The 14,150-nt window shown below is 49.3% G+C and overlaps 1 protein-coding gene and 1 long non-coding RNA gene across 15 annotated transcripts in view; one reads left to right on the top strand and one right to left on the bottom strand.

The window, feature by feature from the left end:
* Positions 1 to 14,150, bottom strand: part of SIK3 (SIK family kinase 3) — a 67,961-nt gene that overhangs the window by 28,725 nt on the left and 25,086 nt on the right. For 10 of the 14 annotated variants that reach the window (XM_086861125.1, XM_086861127.1, XM_086861126.1 and 7 more), the window contains exons 2-3: positions 4,589 to 4,705; positions 3,297 to 3,360 (exon numbers count right to left, since the gene is read on the bottom strand). In XM_086861125.1, coding sequence (XP_086717251.1) covers positions 3,297 to 3,360; positions 4,589 to 4,705 — 181 coding nt within the window. Of the gene's footprint in view, positions 1 to 3,296; positions 3,361 to 4,588; positions 4,706 to 10,897; positions 10,947 to 14,150 lie in introns of those variants that run through there. The other 4 variants (XM_023941381.2, XM_086861136.1, XM_023941380.2 and 1 more) reach the window with 2 other exon arrangements.
* Positions 11,005 to 13,321, top strand: LOC111939408 (uncharacterized). Its single transcript, XR_002869268.2, has 2 exons — positions 11,005 to 11,545; positions 11,684 to 13,321. It is a non-coding gene; the product is annotated as an uncharacterized LOC111939408 (long non-coding RNA).

The following is a 14,150-nucleotide window of genomic DNA, read 5'->3' as shown; positions in this document are numbered from 1 at the left end:
GTCACCGCGCTCCCCGGCGCACGGCGGTGCTCCTCTGGGTGCCTTCCAGAGGGGAAGGAACACATCATTTCATTGCACAACCCTTGCAGACATCACTCACTGCTCTCTGTACTTACACCAAGCACCTGACGCTGCTCTCTGTGTTAAAAAAACAATCCAATCCTACACTGAGGAGAAATCACCTTCGGTTCAGAGAGCACTGACACACAGGTTTCCACTCCCCGCCTCTGGACAGACGCCTCGTGCTTTTAAGCTGCTTTCTGTCTGGAAAACAAACACTGATGAAGCTTCACATCTCCTCTGTGTGTGGATTAAGTCACATTTCCAGTGAATTTGGTGACCTTGTGATGTCAGAAGCAGTCTGACCTTCTAGAGACGGGCACCACAACACACTTTAATGTGTCTGCCCAGTCCATGCTCACAGAGCTCAGGACAAGCGGGCGGGCGGTGGGGAGACAGGGCAGACGTGCCAACCACATCAACCAGATGATCATTTTCTAAATTTCCTGTGATTTTTTTGTTAATCAACCAAGAAGCCCTATTCAGTCAGTGGAGACTGGGGATTACAGTTTTCATAGTAAACAGCTGAAATCAGACCAGTTTTTAGACTATATTCCATCTGACCTCAGAAAAGGACACTTGAGGGACCTGGAACAGAGACCACCCTATGTTTAAAAGGAGACATTCACTTCTTCATAATGTCAAACCAGCGACCCAACCACACACGAAACACGGACAGGGACAAAAATAACAATTTACATTTGGCTGCTCGAGCCCACAGCAAACCCAGGGCCTGTCCCTGGTCCCCGCGCACCGCTACGCAAACGAAGTGAATTATCAAACCATTTCCAGTCAGAGATGAATCAAAGCCTCTTACAGAACAGGCTGCCCGCCGAAGGAGCCTCAGCCCTTTTACTGGAAGTTTGGATAAACAGGTGGAGCAGCCCTCGAGGTGCTGAGCTGGGATCCCTGCAGAGCTCAGCCAGGCAGGGACAGGCCAGACACACGGCCAGCACTGACTGACCACGGCCACTTAGAGAAACCATCTCTCCTTCAGCTGAAAATTCTGACCTCTAGCACTGCCTGCAAAACACTGACAGCTCTTTGGTACCATTTAAGCCTTGGGAAGTTTTGAAAGCATCAGGGAAGCAACTTAAGATGTGTTCCTTTCCAAACCTTGCAGCTCAGAACAGCACAATGCTGTAACTCTGGTTCTGTGGGGTGGCACTCAGCCTCACTCTGGGCACTTGGCATCCAGAAAACCACAGCTGTCAGCCCCCTTACTCTCCAGCACTGCATCTTAAAGCCTTTGTCATGCAGGTGTTAAGGCATGACCAAAAAAAAGGCTAAAGAGACTCAGCACAGGCCCACTCCACAGAGAATCCCCAGTGGCTGCACTGCCCACACACTCCTCACACAGCATCCCTGCAGCACATCCAGCCATTCCCAACAAACCCACCTGCCCCAGGAGGGACAGGCACTGAGGTGAGGCAGGTGAGGTTTTACCCACCAGGAGAGCCCAGCTGCCATCCACTTTGTCTCCACCACACGAGGATGTGAGACCCCTCAGCACTGGAGATGCAAGGACTGCAAGGAAACCTCCCCAGAATGGGCTCCTGCTTCCTCCCTGCAAATTGCTTCCGCTGTTAGAACAAAGTCTTAATGGCTCCTCAGGAAACTCTGAATACAAAAAGCTGAGACTTGAGTTTTCCCCTCTCTGCTCTCGCACTGAGGGCAGTGCCCAAAAATCCTCAAAACTGGGTAGAGAGGCACGACCTCCTGGCTTGGGTCTGGAGAGGCCTCACACTATTACAGAGCTGGCTGCTCCCAGCTATCAGTGAGGATAAAATGCTGGGCAGCAGCATGGAAATTAGCCATGCTAATGAGCTGAATTTACTACAGCAGAAAATCTTTCAGAAAGCAATTAGGTTTTCACTTCGACTCACGCAGAAGGCTATTTTTGTAACCAAAGAATTCATTCCAAGTTTGTATATGAGCTTGCACATAGCTCTGGATTTAAAAAAAGATGAGCCCATCTCTGCCAAATTCAACAGAAGAGGGAGAAAAAGTAAAAAGAGATTTATTCTTTTCTGTGGTGATACACACCCAAGCCAACTCCAGGACATGTGCAGGTGATTTTGCTGTGCATGGGAAGGTGAATTTCACAAGCCTTTGGAACTGCTGAGTGTGTCCAGCACCATGATTCATATTTGAATAAACAACTGGAAGGCTCAGCAAGTCAGTTTTTCACCAGGCAATCCACACTTCCCAAACATCAGCTGTCACTTGCTTCCCCTTCGGCTGTCACCTTCTCAGGGAGAAATCCAAAGGACATGGACAATATTGACAAGAAGCCATGGCAACCATCTACAGAGGTACTGAGGAGCTGGTGGCAGTTTGTAGTGGCTGGAAACCAGCACTTTTCAGCTTTTATTTTCCTTAATTTGGGGCCTTTTTTTGCTTCACTAAAAAGCTTCGTCTTTTACTACAACTCAGCTTCTCCTCCAGAGAAATGAGAAGTGAAATCAAAAGAGAATCTGCAGCAATGACTGACAAGGACAGGGGAGTGCTGTCTCCCAGGAGCTGACAGGCCACGTGTGACTGTCCTCACTTCCTTGACTGAAGCTAATTCAAGCACACAGGATTTTCCCCCTTTTTGGAGGCTCATATTGGCAAAGCCAGAACAGACCAATGTTGCAAAATCCTGACTCCATCACCCAGCACAAAATTCCAGGGTATAAGTAAATTCCTATTTCTATAAATTTTGCTACTGTTCACCAAGAACACTCAGCCAAAATTCTCTGGGACAATGGTGCTTGGAAGGGACATATCCAATGCTTGCTAAGATAACACCAGATATCAAAAAGAAAAGACAAGACATGCTTTTGAGCACAAAACACTCCAGAACTGCAGGACTGCCTCTTTCTTTGAAAGCTACTGACACACCCCAACAGTTCCACTATCATCAACCAGGTTCATATAACTTGCCGGGAAGCAAAGCACTCAGCAACACGAAAATCCAACTGCATGACTATTTCCAACATCTTTAATCCCAAAGTGAGCACGAAAGAGGAGCAGCACCATCTGTCAATGAAACCCAAAGAAGAAACAGAGGTTATGGGTGTTGTTTTTCCATCGAGTTGGTCTCATTTATTCCTTTACTCCTCTTGTCAATGGAAAGTTTGCAGGCTGAAGGGCACCTCTTGGCTGAAACAAGAGAGTGTGGCAGCTATTTTCAGTTTACTGTAGTTGACCAAGTGCATTATCTGATTAAAGAATGCAATAAATGTACTTACCAAATATTTCCCCTCCACTGGCATACTCTGTCACCAGATAAATCATCCTCTCCGTCTCCATAACCTGCACACAAGGACAGACAAGTGACACATAAGGGGACTGTAGAGTGCAAGGAGAAACAGCTCTAAAAGCACCTTTATTCCTTCTGTAAACAGTAACTGCTCTCATCAGGTGCAATCTGTAACCTTCCCGTGCTTTCCAGAGCCACGTGCAGGAATGGGCAGTGACTGGGGACAGCAAGGATGAAACAGCAAGTTTCAAACACTGAATCTGTATTACACATAACACTTCACCTGCACCTTCCTCCTCCTGCTCTGTTTCCCCTCCCTTTAGCATTTACTCCCTGGTCTTGCCCTGTTTAAGCAGTCTGGGAGACTTCTCAGCATTGCTACCCTGCTCTTCTCCCACCCTAAACAAAGCCCAGCCACAAGTGTCACATCTTCAGTATCACATCAAGAGCTTTAGATGGAATGAAGCAGGCTTAAAAAGGTTTTTTGGCTCAAAGCAAGAGAAAGGTTTTAGGAGTAGGTTTGTGAAGAAGCACTCCCTGAGTACCTTGAAAGTGCCACAGTCCCTGTAAGCATCTCACACATGGTTTGGCCAAAGGAGCTAAACATTAACCTCTGTCACTTCTACTCAGTTTTAACTCTTTGGAGTCCAAATAAATGTTCCTATCTCTCAAGCACAGATGGAAAACAGAGTCCTTTACTCCTCTGCTCCCATCACTCTGCAGCACATTCCTCACAGAGGGGCACAAGCAGCTACCTGTGTAAAGGGCAGAAAACGTGGCTTCTGCCTCTGGGGGTTTTGTTTGCAGACAAAAAAAAGGTCAAACAAGCTGGAAAAAAAAGTCTGCAAACAATATTCAAAAGCAAGTCTGCTGCCAGTATTGATCCCCTTCCAGGAAAGGGCTGAGCAGATCAGCGGGGCCTGGGGGCCACAGGGAGCTGGGCAGGGAGAGGAGAGCTCAGTCCTGCTCCTGGGTGAGATTTACTCCCTCCCTTAAAGTGAGAAGGGGAACCTGCATCCGGTTTCAACTGGGAAACTGAGAAGCACACAATGGCCATAAACAAGTGGCAGGAGGCCAGCCCACAGCGGAAGCACCGTGTCCCAGAAAAGAGAAGGATTAGCTACACTTTCCCCCTGCCCCTCCAATCAAAGCACTTTGAGACCTCAAAAACATCAAGGGCTTTCCCAGTTCCAGGTAGAAGGAATGGAGGGATACCTGGAGCAAGTGCTCCTGCACAGTGCAGAGCCCAGGGATGGAATCTCCAAGGCAGAGCGCTCCTACCTGATACAACCGGATGATATGTGGGTGGCAAAGCATCTTCATGATCTGAACCTCTCTAAATATCTTCTTCAGGTTCTCTTCATCCAGCTGAGTCTTATCAATGATCTTTATTGCAACCTGGCAGAGGGGAAACAGAAGAGAAGTTACTGACCCAGCTGCATTATCCACACAGCAGCTCCCTGCACCAGGGCTGATAAACCTCAGCAGGGAACAGGGGGTAGTGTCACCCTTCTAACAATTGAGGTATTTATTTATCTGTTTTAAATCAGAAGTGCTCTGTAACGCTACACTAATGGAGTTTAAACAAGTCTAAGTGCTTCCAGTCAGCTGCTCTCCAGTCTCCAAGATTTTCCCTCCACCTCCCTGGTGTTGGCAGCTCCCAGCTCCTTTGGGCATGGACTGCAGAACCACCAGACTCCAAAGGTGGAGACACTTCTGTGCTAAGAACTACCTGTCCTCAAGTCCACTGAGCATCCTGTTTCATCCACACAAAGACAATAAGGAAGGGAATCTTTTCTGCAATGGTGGGATGAACGGGAGAGAAAAGGCAGAGTGAAACCTTGATGGAGAAAACTGCTGAGAGAAAAAGCTGCTCTGCCTGGCAGAGGAACATCTGCCCTGCTGCTTCTAAATCAAATTTCAGCCTTAAGTATCTTCCTCCCCACCACGGAACACCCCTGCAAGCGAGCAGCTCCAGTCTCAGGATTTGTGGGATGAATTACCATCCCCCAGCAGGTTTTCTCGCTCGGAGATGGCTCTCCCTGGGAAAAAAACCACTTTCACAAATCTCCTGGTTGCTTTGCTGGAGAGCCTACTTTACACAAGTCCTGCCCAGGAAAGCTGCAGCTGCAAAGGCCTGGGGAAGGGCATGCAAAGCAGCACTGCCACAAAAACCGCTGAGGATGCACAGCCAGAAAGATCTGACACAGAAACGCTTGTTTTGTCCCAGACCCCAGAGCTCAGTGGGGACAAGGACAAGTGGTCTGTGCACAGCAGCGTGCCAGGACCACGGGCACAACCCCACGGGGACACACGACCCAAACACATGTCCCTCTCCTAGTGCCAGCCCCAAGGGCAGGGCTAAGGGATGCTCTCACAGGCACTCACACAGCCAAACAAAGGCGGCTTTAGATCCTTTAAGGGAATCTTTCTTTAAGGGAACAATCTGAAGCACATGAAAATTAAGCCCCATATTTTATGATCAAATCCCTGCCAGAGCAATAACCGCCCTGCATGTGAGCAGAACCCAGCAGAATCCCGAAAAGGCGCCCAAGTACAATAAGCTGTTTCTTTCATTTGAAACCTTTAATTCAGAGCGCAGGAACGCTTCCAGCCTTCCAAGTCACTGAGCATGCTTCCTACAGCAGGAGCGGGAGCTGAACGGCAGCCAGGTCTGGCACTCTGCGCTGGGAGCTGCTGGCAGGAGCGGGGCTGGAGCCCAGGCACGGGGTGAAACGGCAGCAGGGGCTGCCAGGCACCGGGGCTGTGATTAACGGGGTGCCGAGCCCCGGGACCTGCCCAGCGCGGGAGATCCGAGCGCAGCGCTCAGGAGCGGGCCGGGAAAGTTGAGAGAGCCAGAGGGGGATTGGGAAGTACTCTCCACATGCTTTTCACCCAAGGTTTTCCTGCAAGAACGGGCTTTTGTGAAGCTTGAGCATAAACATACATAAAAGCTAAGAGACGCTTCCTCCAAGAGCAAAGCCAAGATGTCTACCCAGAGACATGAGTCATTTTTGGGCCCAAAGACGTAAATGAAAATCCACAGATCTGGAGTATTCCTAAGCTCCTTACTCATTCCCAGTTCTATATTTGCTCTAAGGAACTCTCATTTCCCAGCTAAATTATATGGCTCGAGCTGACACTCTCGGCCAAGTTCAAGGTATGCAGAACATCTGATTGCACCCAAATTGGTCAATAGGGCCAGACACAACAGAGCTGAATTCCTCTGGTTTTCCCTGATAACCCGGGGCAGGGAGCTCCAGGCTGCCAGCTCCCCTGTCCCCTTGTGACGCTGTGGGATTTACACGTGGGGAGTGAAACTCCACACCCACAAGACACACAATAGCTGGTTGGGAGCAAAGCCAGACAAACAGCACTCCGGAGATGTTCTTGAGATAGAGCTCATCCCGAGCTCAGCCAGGCAGCCCCAAACCCAAACCCACCCCCAGGAGTTACGCGGAGGAGAGACCTGAAGGGGTTTCTTCCAAATGTTTTCATTCCACACAAATGCCTCCAGCAACTGATGCAACATGAAAGGCAAAAGTCTCCTGAAAAATCCTGGGGAAACCACCTTGTGCTCTGGTTTCAGGAAATGCAGAGCTTCCTCAGGACTGTGCGAGGGTGGAAGTAGGAAATCCCCTCTGCGCTGGGCAGCAGGGACACGCAGGGAATTTCAGGGATGTTCCACCCGGGGCTCTTTGGGTTCTTTTGGAGAATCAATGATTTTCCAGAGGGAAGGACTGGTTTAAAGGTTTTCCAGAACAGACCAGGTGGTTTCTCCATTCCTGCATTTCCTAGCTGGCTAACATTCTCCCTTTCCTCAGAAGATGATTTGGGATTTCAGCAGAAAAGGGACTGGCTGAGGTCCTTGGGTCACACCAGCCACACTGACTCCATCTAAAGCTCAAGGGATGGCCACAAGGAATTCAGCCCTTTCTTTTATAATTTATTTAGTTATTGGAGATTATAAATCAGAGAAAAACAAGCAAACAAAAGGATCTTTAGGATCTTTAAGGGAACAATCTAAAGCACGTGAAAACTAACCTTCATATTTTATGATAAAATCCTTGCCAGGACAATAACTGTCCTGCCTCCAAATATAGATATATATAAATGATTTATTATTTATGCAAAAAGAATCAGTTTCAGGTAGTTAAAATAAACCCCAAACCCCAAAATTGAGTGTATTCCCTCATACTTACAAACACCACATAAAACAGAGGAAGACTAAACATCATTAAGTAAAGCACAAATTCAGGCACAAGTAGAAGAAAACCATGATCTAAATTCTCAAACAATGAATTACTCTAAAAAAGGAGTCTGAGAAATTAACTATTCTTTTATCAGAAGTTAATGAAGCTTACAGGCAGGAGGATAAATGCCAAGCCTGGAGCATGCATGCTGCTACCAATTAACAAAATGTTCCCGCCACTTGTAAACAGTTCATTTATTCCTTCTTGCATCCAAGTAAAACTTGCACGAGTAATTTGAAGAAGGAATTGCTATTTGGGAGAAATGACAAGTTGCTAAAAGCAGTTGGTGGAGAGCAGGTAAGGTGTTCAAAGTGACACCTGCAGGTCGCTCTGGAGGCCCTGCTCTCCGGAGCCCGGTGGCTCACCCATTGTTTTTCCAGGTTTTTCTTCTCCTGGTGCACCTCAGCTGAACAGTGCTCTGTAATTCCTGTGATCCTAAAGCGGAGCTGAGCCTGTGCAGGCCAGGCAAAAGCCTTGTGGGGAGGGGTGGAAATTTCAACCACATGAAAGAAGAAGGGGAATGGAAGGAGGGGTACCGAAACTGTGCAAGGCGAAAAGGGAGCACACAGTTATCCCTGCTACCAGCACACCCCTGTGCAGCCCACGGCAGGGCAGGAGGGATGAAGGCACACTCAGGCCAAGGTAACAAGTTGGCTTCAGTGCACCCCAAAATGCTCAGAGATGTGAGCTCCTGGAGAGGAGCCCAGGCTGCTCCTCTGCCCGGAGCACCATCCACTCCCTTCAGCCCAGCACATGAAACCTTGACAATTCCTGCTCTCAGACTCACAGGATTCTCCTAAAGTTCCCAAATGAAACATAAACAACATCGTAAAGTCCTATTCTGCTCTGAGATACCAGATTTTCAAATCTGGCAGCCACCAGAGCTAAATATGCCAAAGGTGAGGAGCTCTGAAATGAGGCACAAGGCTTGGAACAGGAGAGAGGAGAATATCAACTTGCAGGAGTTAAAATTTATATGGAAGTCTTGTTTCTCAGCTGAGTGTGGATGATAATCCAGACAGACTTCCTTGAATCCACAGTGCCCTGCCAACAGGAAGGGAAATGAATGCTGGGTGCCCAGGCGGATGGGCAGGGAGAGGACAGCCACTGTGCCCTGCACTGCTCCAGCTGCTTGGAAAGGCTCTGAGAGAGAAAGAGGTGGAAGCACAGTCTGTTTTCAGTGGAAAGGAGCCATGGGACACTGCTTCCTTTTATTTCTGTGCTGTGAACAAAGGAACAAGCCAGAGACCCTGGCCTGGGCTAATATCTCCTCCTTCATGCCATGCATCCTGCTTGGATCTAATTATAATGCAATGATAAATAAAATTTCTTGCATGAGTGATCATTCCATAAAGAAATCTCCTTTTCCCTTTCAGTTCAGCTGCTTCTGCAGTGGCCTGAGTGAAAATCAGAAAACCCCTTTTTCGAAAAGGAGCCCATGTGCTCAGTCTGATCAGTGATCACTGTAAAAGTGTAATTATGGCAGTGGCATTCCTGTAAATCAGCACGGATCTCCTCCACGGAATGGGAGCCAACAGATGGCACCGGCAAACCGACTGCATTGAGAAAATCAACATGTTTATTTGGGAGCAAGACATTTCCTAGAACTGTCCCGGGGAGTCCTCCTGCCCCAGATTCCTCCTGGAAAACGCTCAGTAAACAGTGCCTGGGTGTCCTCTGCCACGGATGGCAGTGTCCCTGCAGCTCGGCCCCGTGTCACCCCAGGGCAGACTGCAGCCACACCGAGAGCTGACACAGAGAGGCTCTCTGGAATAAATGAATAAACCTGGAGGAGGCTCATCCACCCCAATTCCTCCTACATTTGCGGTTAGCAAAGGAGCCCCCTCCTCTCTGTCCCTGCAGCCTTCCTGCGCTGACAACGTGAGCTGTCAGAGGGGCTGACAGGGAACAACTCTCCCCAGCTGCTCCTGCCTGCCACAAACACTTGGAAAGCTCAGGAACACGGCCTGTTTGGATTAAGCAGCTGCTGGAGGGGTAAAAATCACTCCTGTAAGCAGATACCAGAGCTGCACAGGAGAAGTCCAGCAGCAGAGACCAGAATTACAACGGAGAAGGGGGAAAAAGCAGAGGGATAGGGAAGAACACACTGGAGATACGTATATGAGGCACACACAGAGGCTCTCAACTGGCATATGGACACACGGCTGTGATAAAAACACATCGTGAACTCCAGGCTACTGCAGGTCGTGTCCTGTTCGGGAGCTCAGCTGGGTGGATGTCACCCCACAGCAACGCCCAGCTTCCGTATGGACACTCGGGTGGCACAGGCACATGTTTCTCAGGCAAGCTGTCAGCACAAGCCTGCTGGTGTGCTTGGGGTCACCAAAAGCGAGCTCTCTCCATGCAAATAGGCAATTTGCACAGCTTTTAGTCGTAAGAAAGCGCTCGACAGAAAGGAAGCACTGACACTGCCGATTCCCAGACTGCTCTTGGCATGCTCATGGGTAACACAAGGGCATCTCCTCCTCGGAATTAACTAACCAGCAGAACCTACCTAAGTCAAAGTGATACAGCAAATAAAACTAGGCCAGTCTGCAGCAACATCAGTGGCTTTTGGAGGTGGCACAAATGCAAATATTGGCAGCAACTGAAAGCAGGAAACTGTGGACGAAGATGTGCACAGAGAAGCTGCATTTGCTCAGGAAGGAAGTTCTCACCTCGTCCACATCCCTCTGCACAATCAATGCAGGGACTTGTGTCTTGCACAAGGTGAAGAAAATACGGATGGTGTTACGAGAAAAGTCAATACATTCAAATCCTCTTGGCCGGCTGCGATGTTAATACCCGGCTTGTGTGAGCGCCGCGCTCTGCCGTGACCTTTCCCTGTCCCAGAGGGAACAGCCGGGATTTCAGTGGCCAAAGCACAAACCCCACATTCACACCCACGCCTCAGAGAACCAGCTACACCCAGGTAAGAAAATCTCATCATTTCAGGGCATGTCCAGCAGCTTACAAATGTCACAGGACAGGAAGCTCATCTACAGCACCCCCAAAGATCCCAGCCTTTATCCACGTTGCATTCCTCCTTTCCCAGTCCCGCGTTAACCCTGCAGCAGCTGCAGCTTCTCTTTTCCAACAGAAGCCATCAGAAAGGTCCAAGAGGTGAGTGCCCCCCACCCAACACCTGCTGCTTCACAGCAGCAGCCTCAGTGCCAGTTCAATGGGGACTTAATCCCAAATGCAAATTCTTTCCCATTCTGGAAGCTGCAAGGGACAGGTAAAATCTGTCCTGTTCAGCACAGCAAGGGAGAAGTAATGTCCTGCAAGCCACGAGAAAGCTTGGTCACATTGCCAGAGCTCCACTTGTCACACTCACCTAGGTGCCAGGTCCCAAACTCTCCTGGAGAGCTTCTCCTCATTATTTCATCACCTGGGGCAACAGCGGGAAACAACAGAGGCTTGGAGTTCCCTGCCCTGGCTGACAGACACTACATCAGAGCATGCTGAACAGCATCAAGGCCTTTGGGATTGCAGAGAAAGGCACGGGAAAGGGCGCTGGAGATGCCAATTAGATAAACAAACCATCCTGGTGCAGGAACCTCCCGCTGCAAACGGGATGTGCTGCGAGGGCGAGCTCCATGAATCATCACCTGGGGCTGCAAACACAGACCTGGGAAGCACAAGGACAGGCCACAGCACTGCACACAGGGCTGGGAATTACCACCTACCCCCCCAAAACCTGATGGCAGCTCAGCACGTTCCCTGGGCTCCAGGCTGACCAGGACTCAGAGCACCAAGCAGGTCAGCCATCCACAGCTTAAGCACAGGAATCCCTTAAGCTACACCACATCTACTTCTAGCCCTTATCCTTCTTAATGACAAGATTTCCAGAGCTTTTTAAAGTTCTGGTCAGACACTGAATCTCCTGGTCCCTGCCAGCGCTGCCTTTTTCTCCTGGGCAATGGCAAGAGATTCCATGGGATTGAGCCGAAGGCAGAGCAAGTCTCAGCACAGCAGACTGCAGGTAGCCACACCTAACCACCTCAAACACAGCACGGGATAGCCACACCATTCCTGTCTGCTGAATTCCACTGGCTTCACACCGTGCCGTGTCTGCGTTCCCACTGACCTCCCTGTCTTTTCATTTCGCACTCTGTTACAGGAGAAAACCCCTCCAGCCCCAACAGCTTCAGCTGACATTTATGCCAGTAATTTGTTTTTAGTTCAGAAGCCTTGTAAAATTCCTGTAATGCTTCCCAGATGCAAGGCTGAGAACTTCACAGGAGTCAGAACATGAATTAGAGGTGGTATGGAAAATTATTTATCCTGGTGAGGGAAGAGAGCAAACCACAGGGACAAATGCCAGCCTACAGTGAGTGCTGCTACCCTGAAACACGTCCACATGTCCATCCACAGAGAGCAGGCACCAAGAGCTGCGTGCCTGGGAGCTCAGTTCATCCAAGTCCTCCAGAGCTGGATTATAAATGCAGAATATCTAAGAATGACTATTAAAAATCAGCTCAAGCCAAAGGAAAAGAGGCTGAGGTAAAAGGCAGGTTGTAAAAGCTCCTGCTTGTGGCATTAGCAGGAATTCTAATGGGATGTAGCAGGACAATGCTGGAAGGAAGGAATGAAGGCTGAGCTCTGAGCACGGCTGTAGTGCAGCCCCACGATCTGCTGACAGTCTGCAGCACTACCTCCATGGCTTCCATGCAAATTAAAAGCACTCTTGGCACTTACTACACAAAGACTGCACTTGATAATTAAAACCGGTTTGTAAATGCACTTAAACTAGTGCAGAAGCTCATGGAGGTGCATTTAAATCCATGCAAACTGGTTAACTAACAAATGTGATGTGAAAAAGCAGAGCCCGGTCACGTAAGCTCGGCTGTTTGGCCAAGGAGGCTCAGCTCCAGCCTCGGTGACAGCAGATGGGAACGCTGCAGTTCTGCTCAGGCCTGACTGGACTCCTGCTTGAGCTTGGCCTCCCAGCCACCTGCAGACCAGCAAAGCCAAGAGGTGAATCAAATTCTGGGAGGACACTTGCCCACTTTGGTCCCCTTCCAGTCCAGGCTGCCCGTTCAAAACACTTGCTTAATTGCTCTCCCCTCAATTCAGGCACTGCAGCCTAAACATCCCACGAAAACAAATAGCAGTTTACCAGCAACTTGAATACCCATTTGTCAGTATTATTTCAGGAGATGTCAGCTGAACACTGCAACTGACCTCCATGCAGGATTCTACCTCCAAACCTCTCCTGAGATTGCCCTTGAATCATTTAAAGAATCCCAGAATCACTGAGGTTGGAAAAGCCCTCTGAGATCATCGAGCCCAAGCTGTCCCAATCCCCACCTTGTCACCAGCCCAGAGCACTGAGTGCCACGTCCAGTCCTTCCTGGACACCTCCAGGGACACCTCCAGGGACTCCACCTCACCTGCCAATACCTGTCAGGAATTTGTAGAGAATGAGAGGGTCCCCTCCGAGCCTCCTCTTCTCCAGGCTGAGCCCCCCCAGCTCCCTCAGCTGCTCCTCGTGCCTTGCTCTCCAGCCTTGGAGAGAGTTGCTTAGCAGCAGAGTTTTGGAAATGTATTAGCACACAGGAAGAAATCTGTGACAGCAGGAGATGCATCAGGAATGCTGCAGAGCTCCGGTGGAGACCATCCCTGAGAGCAGAGGGGCCACGAGACATCGACTTGACTTGCCAGGTTTCATTGGAAAGGCCTGGCTCAAACATCAAGACAAGTCTCTAAAAAGCTGCCAGGATATTACAACAAGCAGGTTTTGAAAGTGTTATACAAAGTTGCCTGAATTGTCATTTTGCTCTAATTCAGTCGTGACCTAAAAATGCAAGTGACAGGGAAAAATAGTGCATTTCAGGTACAGAGTGTGCAGTCGGAGGCAGGTTTGAATTACTGGATTATAAAATAACAGAGCTCAGAAATAAGGAAATTTAGAAGCTGCTGTGCATGAAGTGACGTGTGAAGAACACTCTGTACGTTGGGGTTCGGATTTTTTTAAGCAATGCTTATCCTGCAAAGAACAGTACTCGGACTGAGAGGTTTCCTGAGAGGAGAGGGAATACCTCACCTCACTCCTGTCTAACAGGTATGGAGCACCCAGCACTGGTGCAGCACAAGCTAAGAGTAATTATTTTTTAATGACAAAAAATGGTTATTTTGTAATGACAAACCAACACAGGCAGCAGGAGCGCCCTTGGCTGGTCTGCCCAGCCTGCCCTGCACCACAGAAATCCTCCTGTCATAAACTGCACCCTGGGAAAACAGCTGGCACTGCACCAGGACATGCAGCACAGTCACAGAGTCATTTGGGCTGGAAAAGACCTCCAGGATCATCCAGTCCAACCTGTGCCTGACCCCCACCTTGTCATCCAGCCCAGACCACTGAGTGCCACATCCAGTCATTCCTTGGACATCTCCAGCGAAGGGGACTCCAAACCTCCCTGGGCACCCCCTTCCAATGTTGAACAACCCCTTCTGTGAAGAAATTCCTCCTGATGTCCAACCTGAGCCTGCCCTGGCACAGCTTGGGGCTATCACGTCCTCCCATCCTGCCGCTGGTTGCCTGGAGAAGCTGCCAGAGCCACAGGGAGCCTTTGCACCGGCTTCCA

Source organism: Cyanistes caeruleus, chromosome 23 (assembly GCF_971803275.1).
Source record: "Cyanistes caeruleus chromosome 23, bCyaCae1.hap1.1, whole genome shotgun sequence".
Taxonomy (NCBI): Eukaryota; Metazoa; Chordata; class Aves; order Passeriformes; family Paridae; genus Cyanistes; species Cyanistes caeruleus.
Note: the sequence above shows the minus strand (reverse complement) of the source record. Positions and strands in the feature narration are given on the sequence as shown.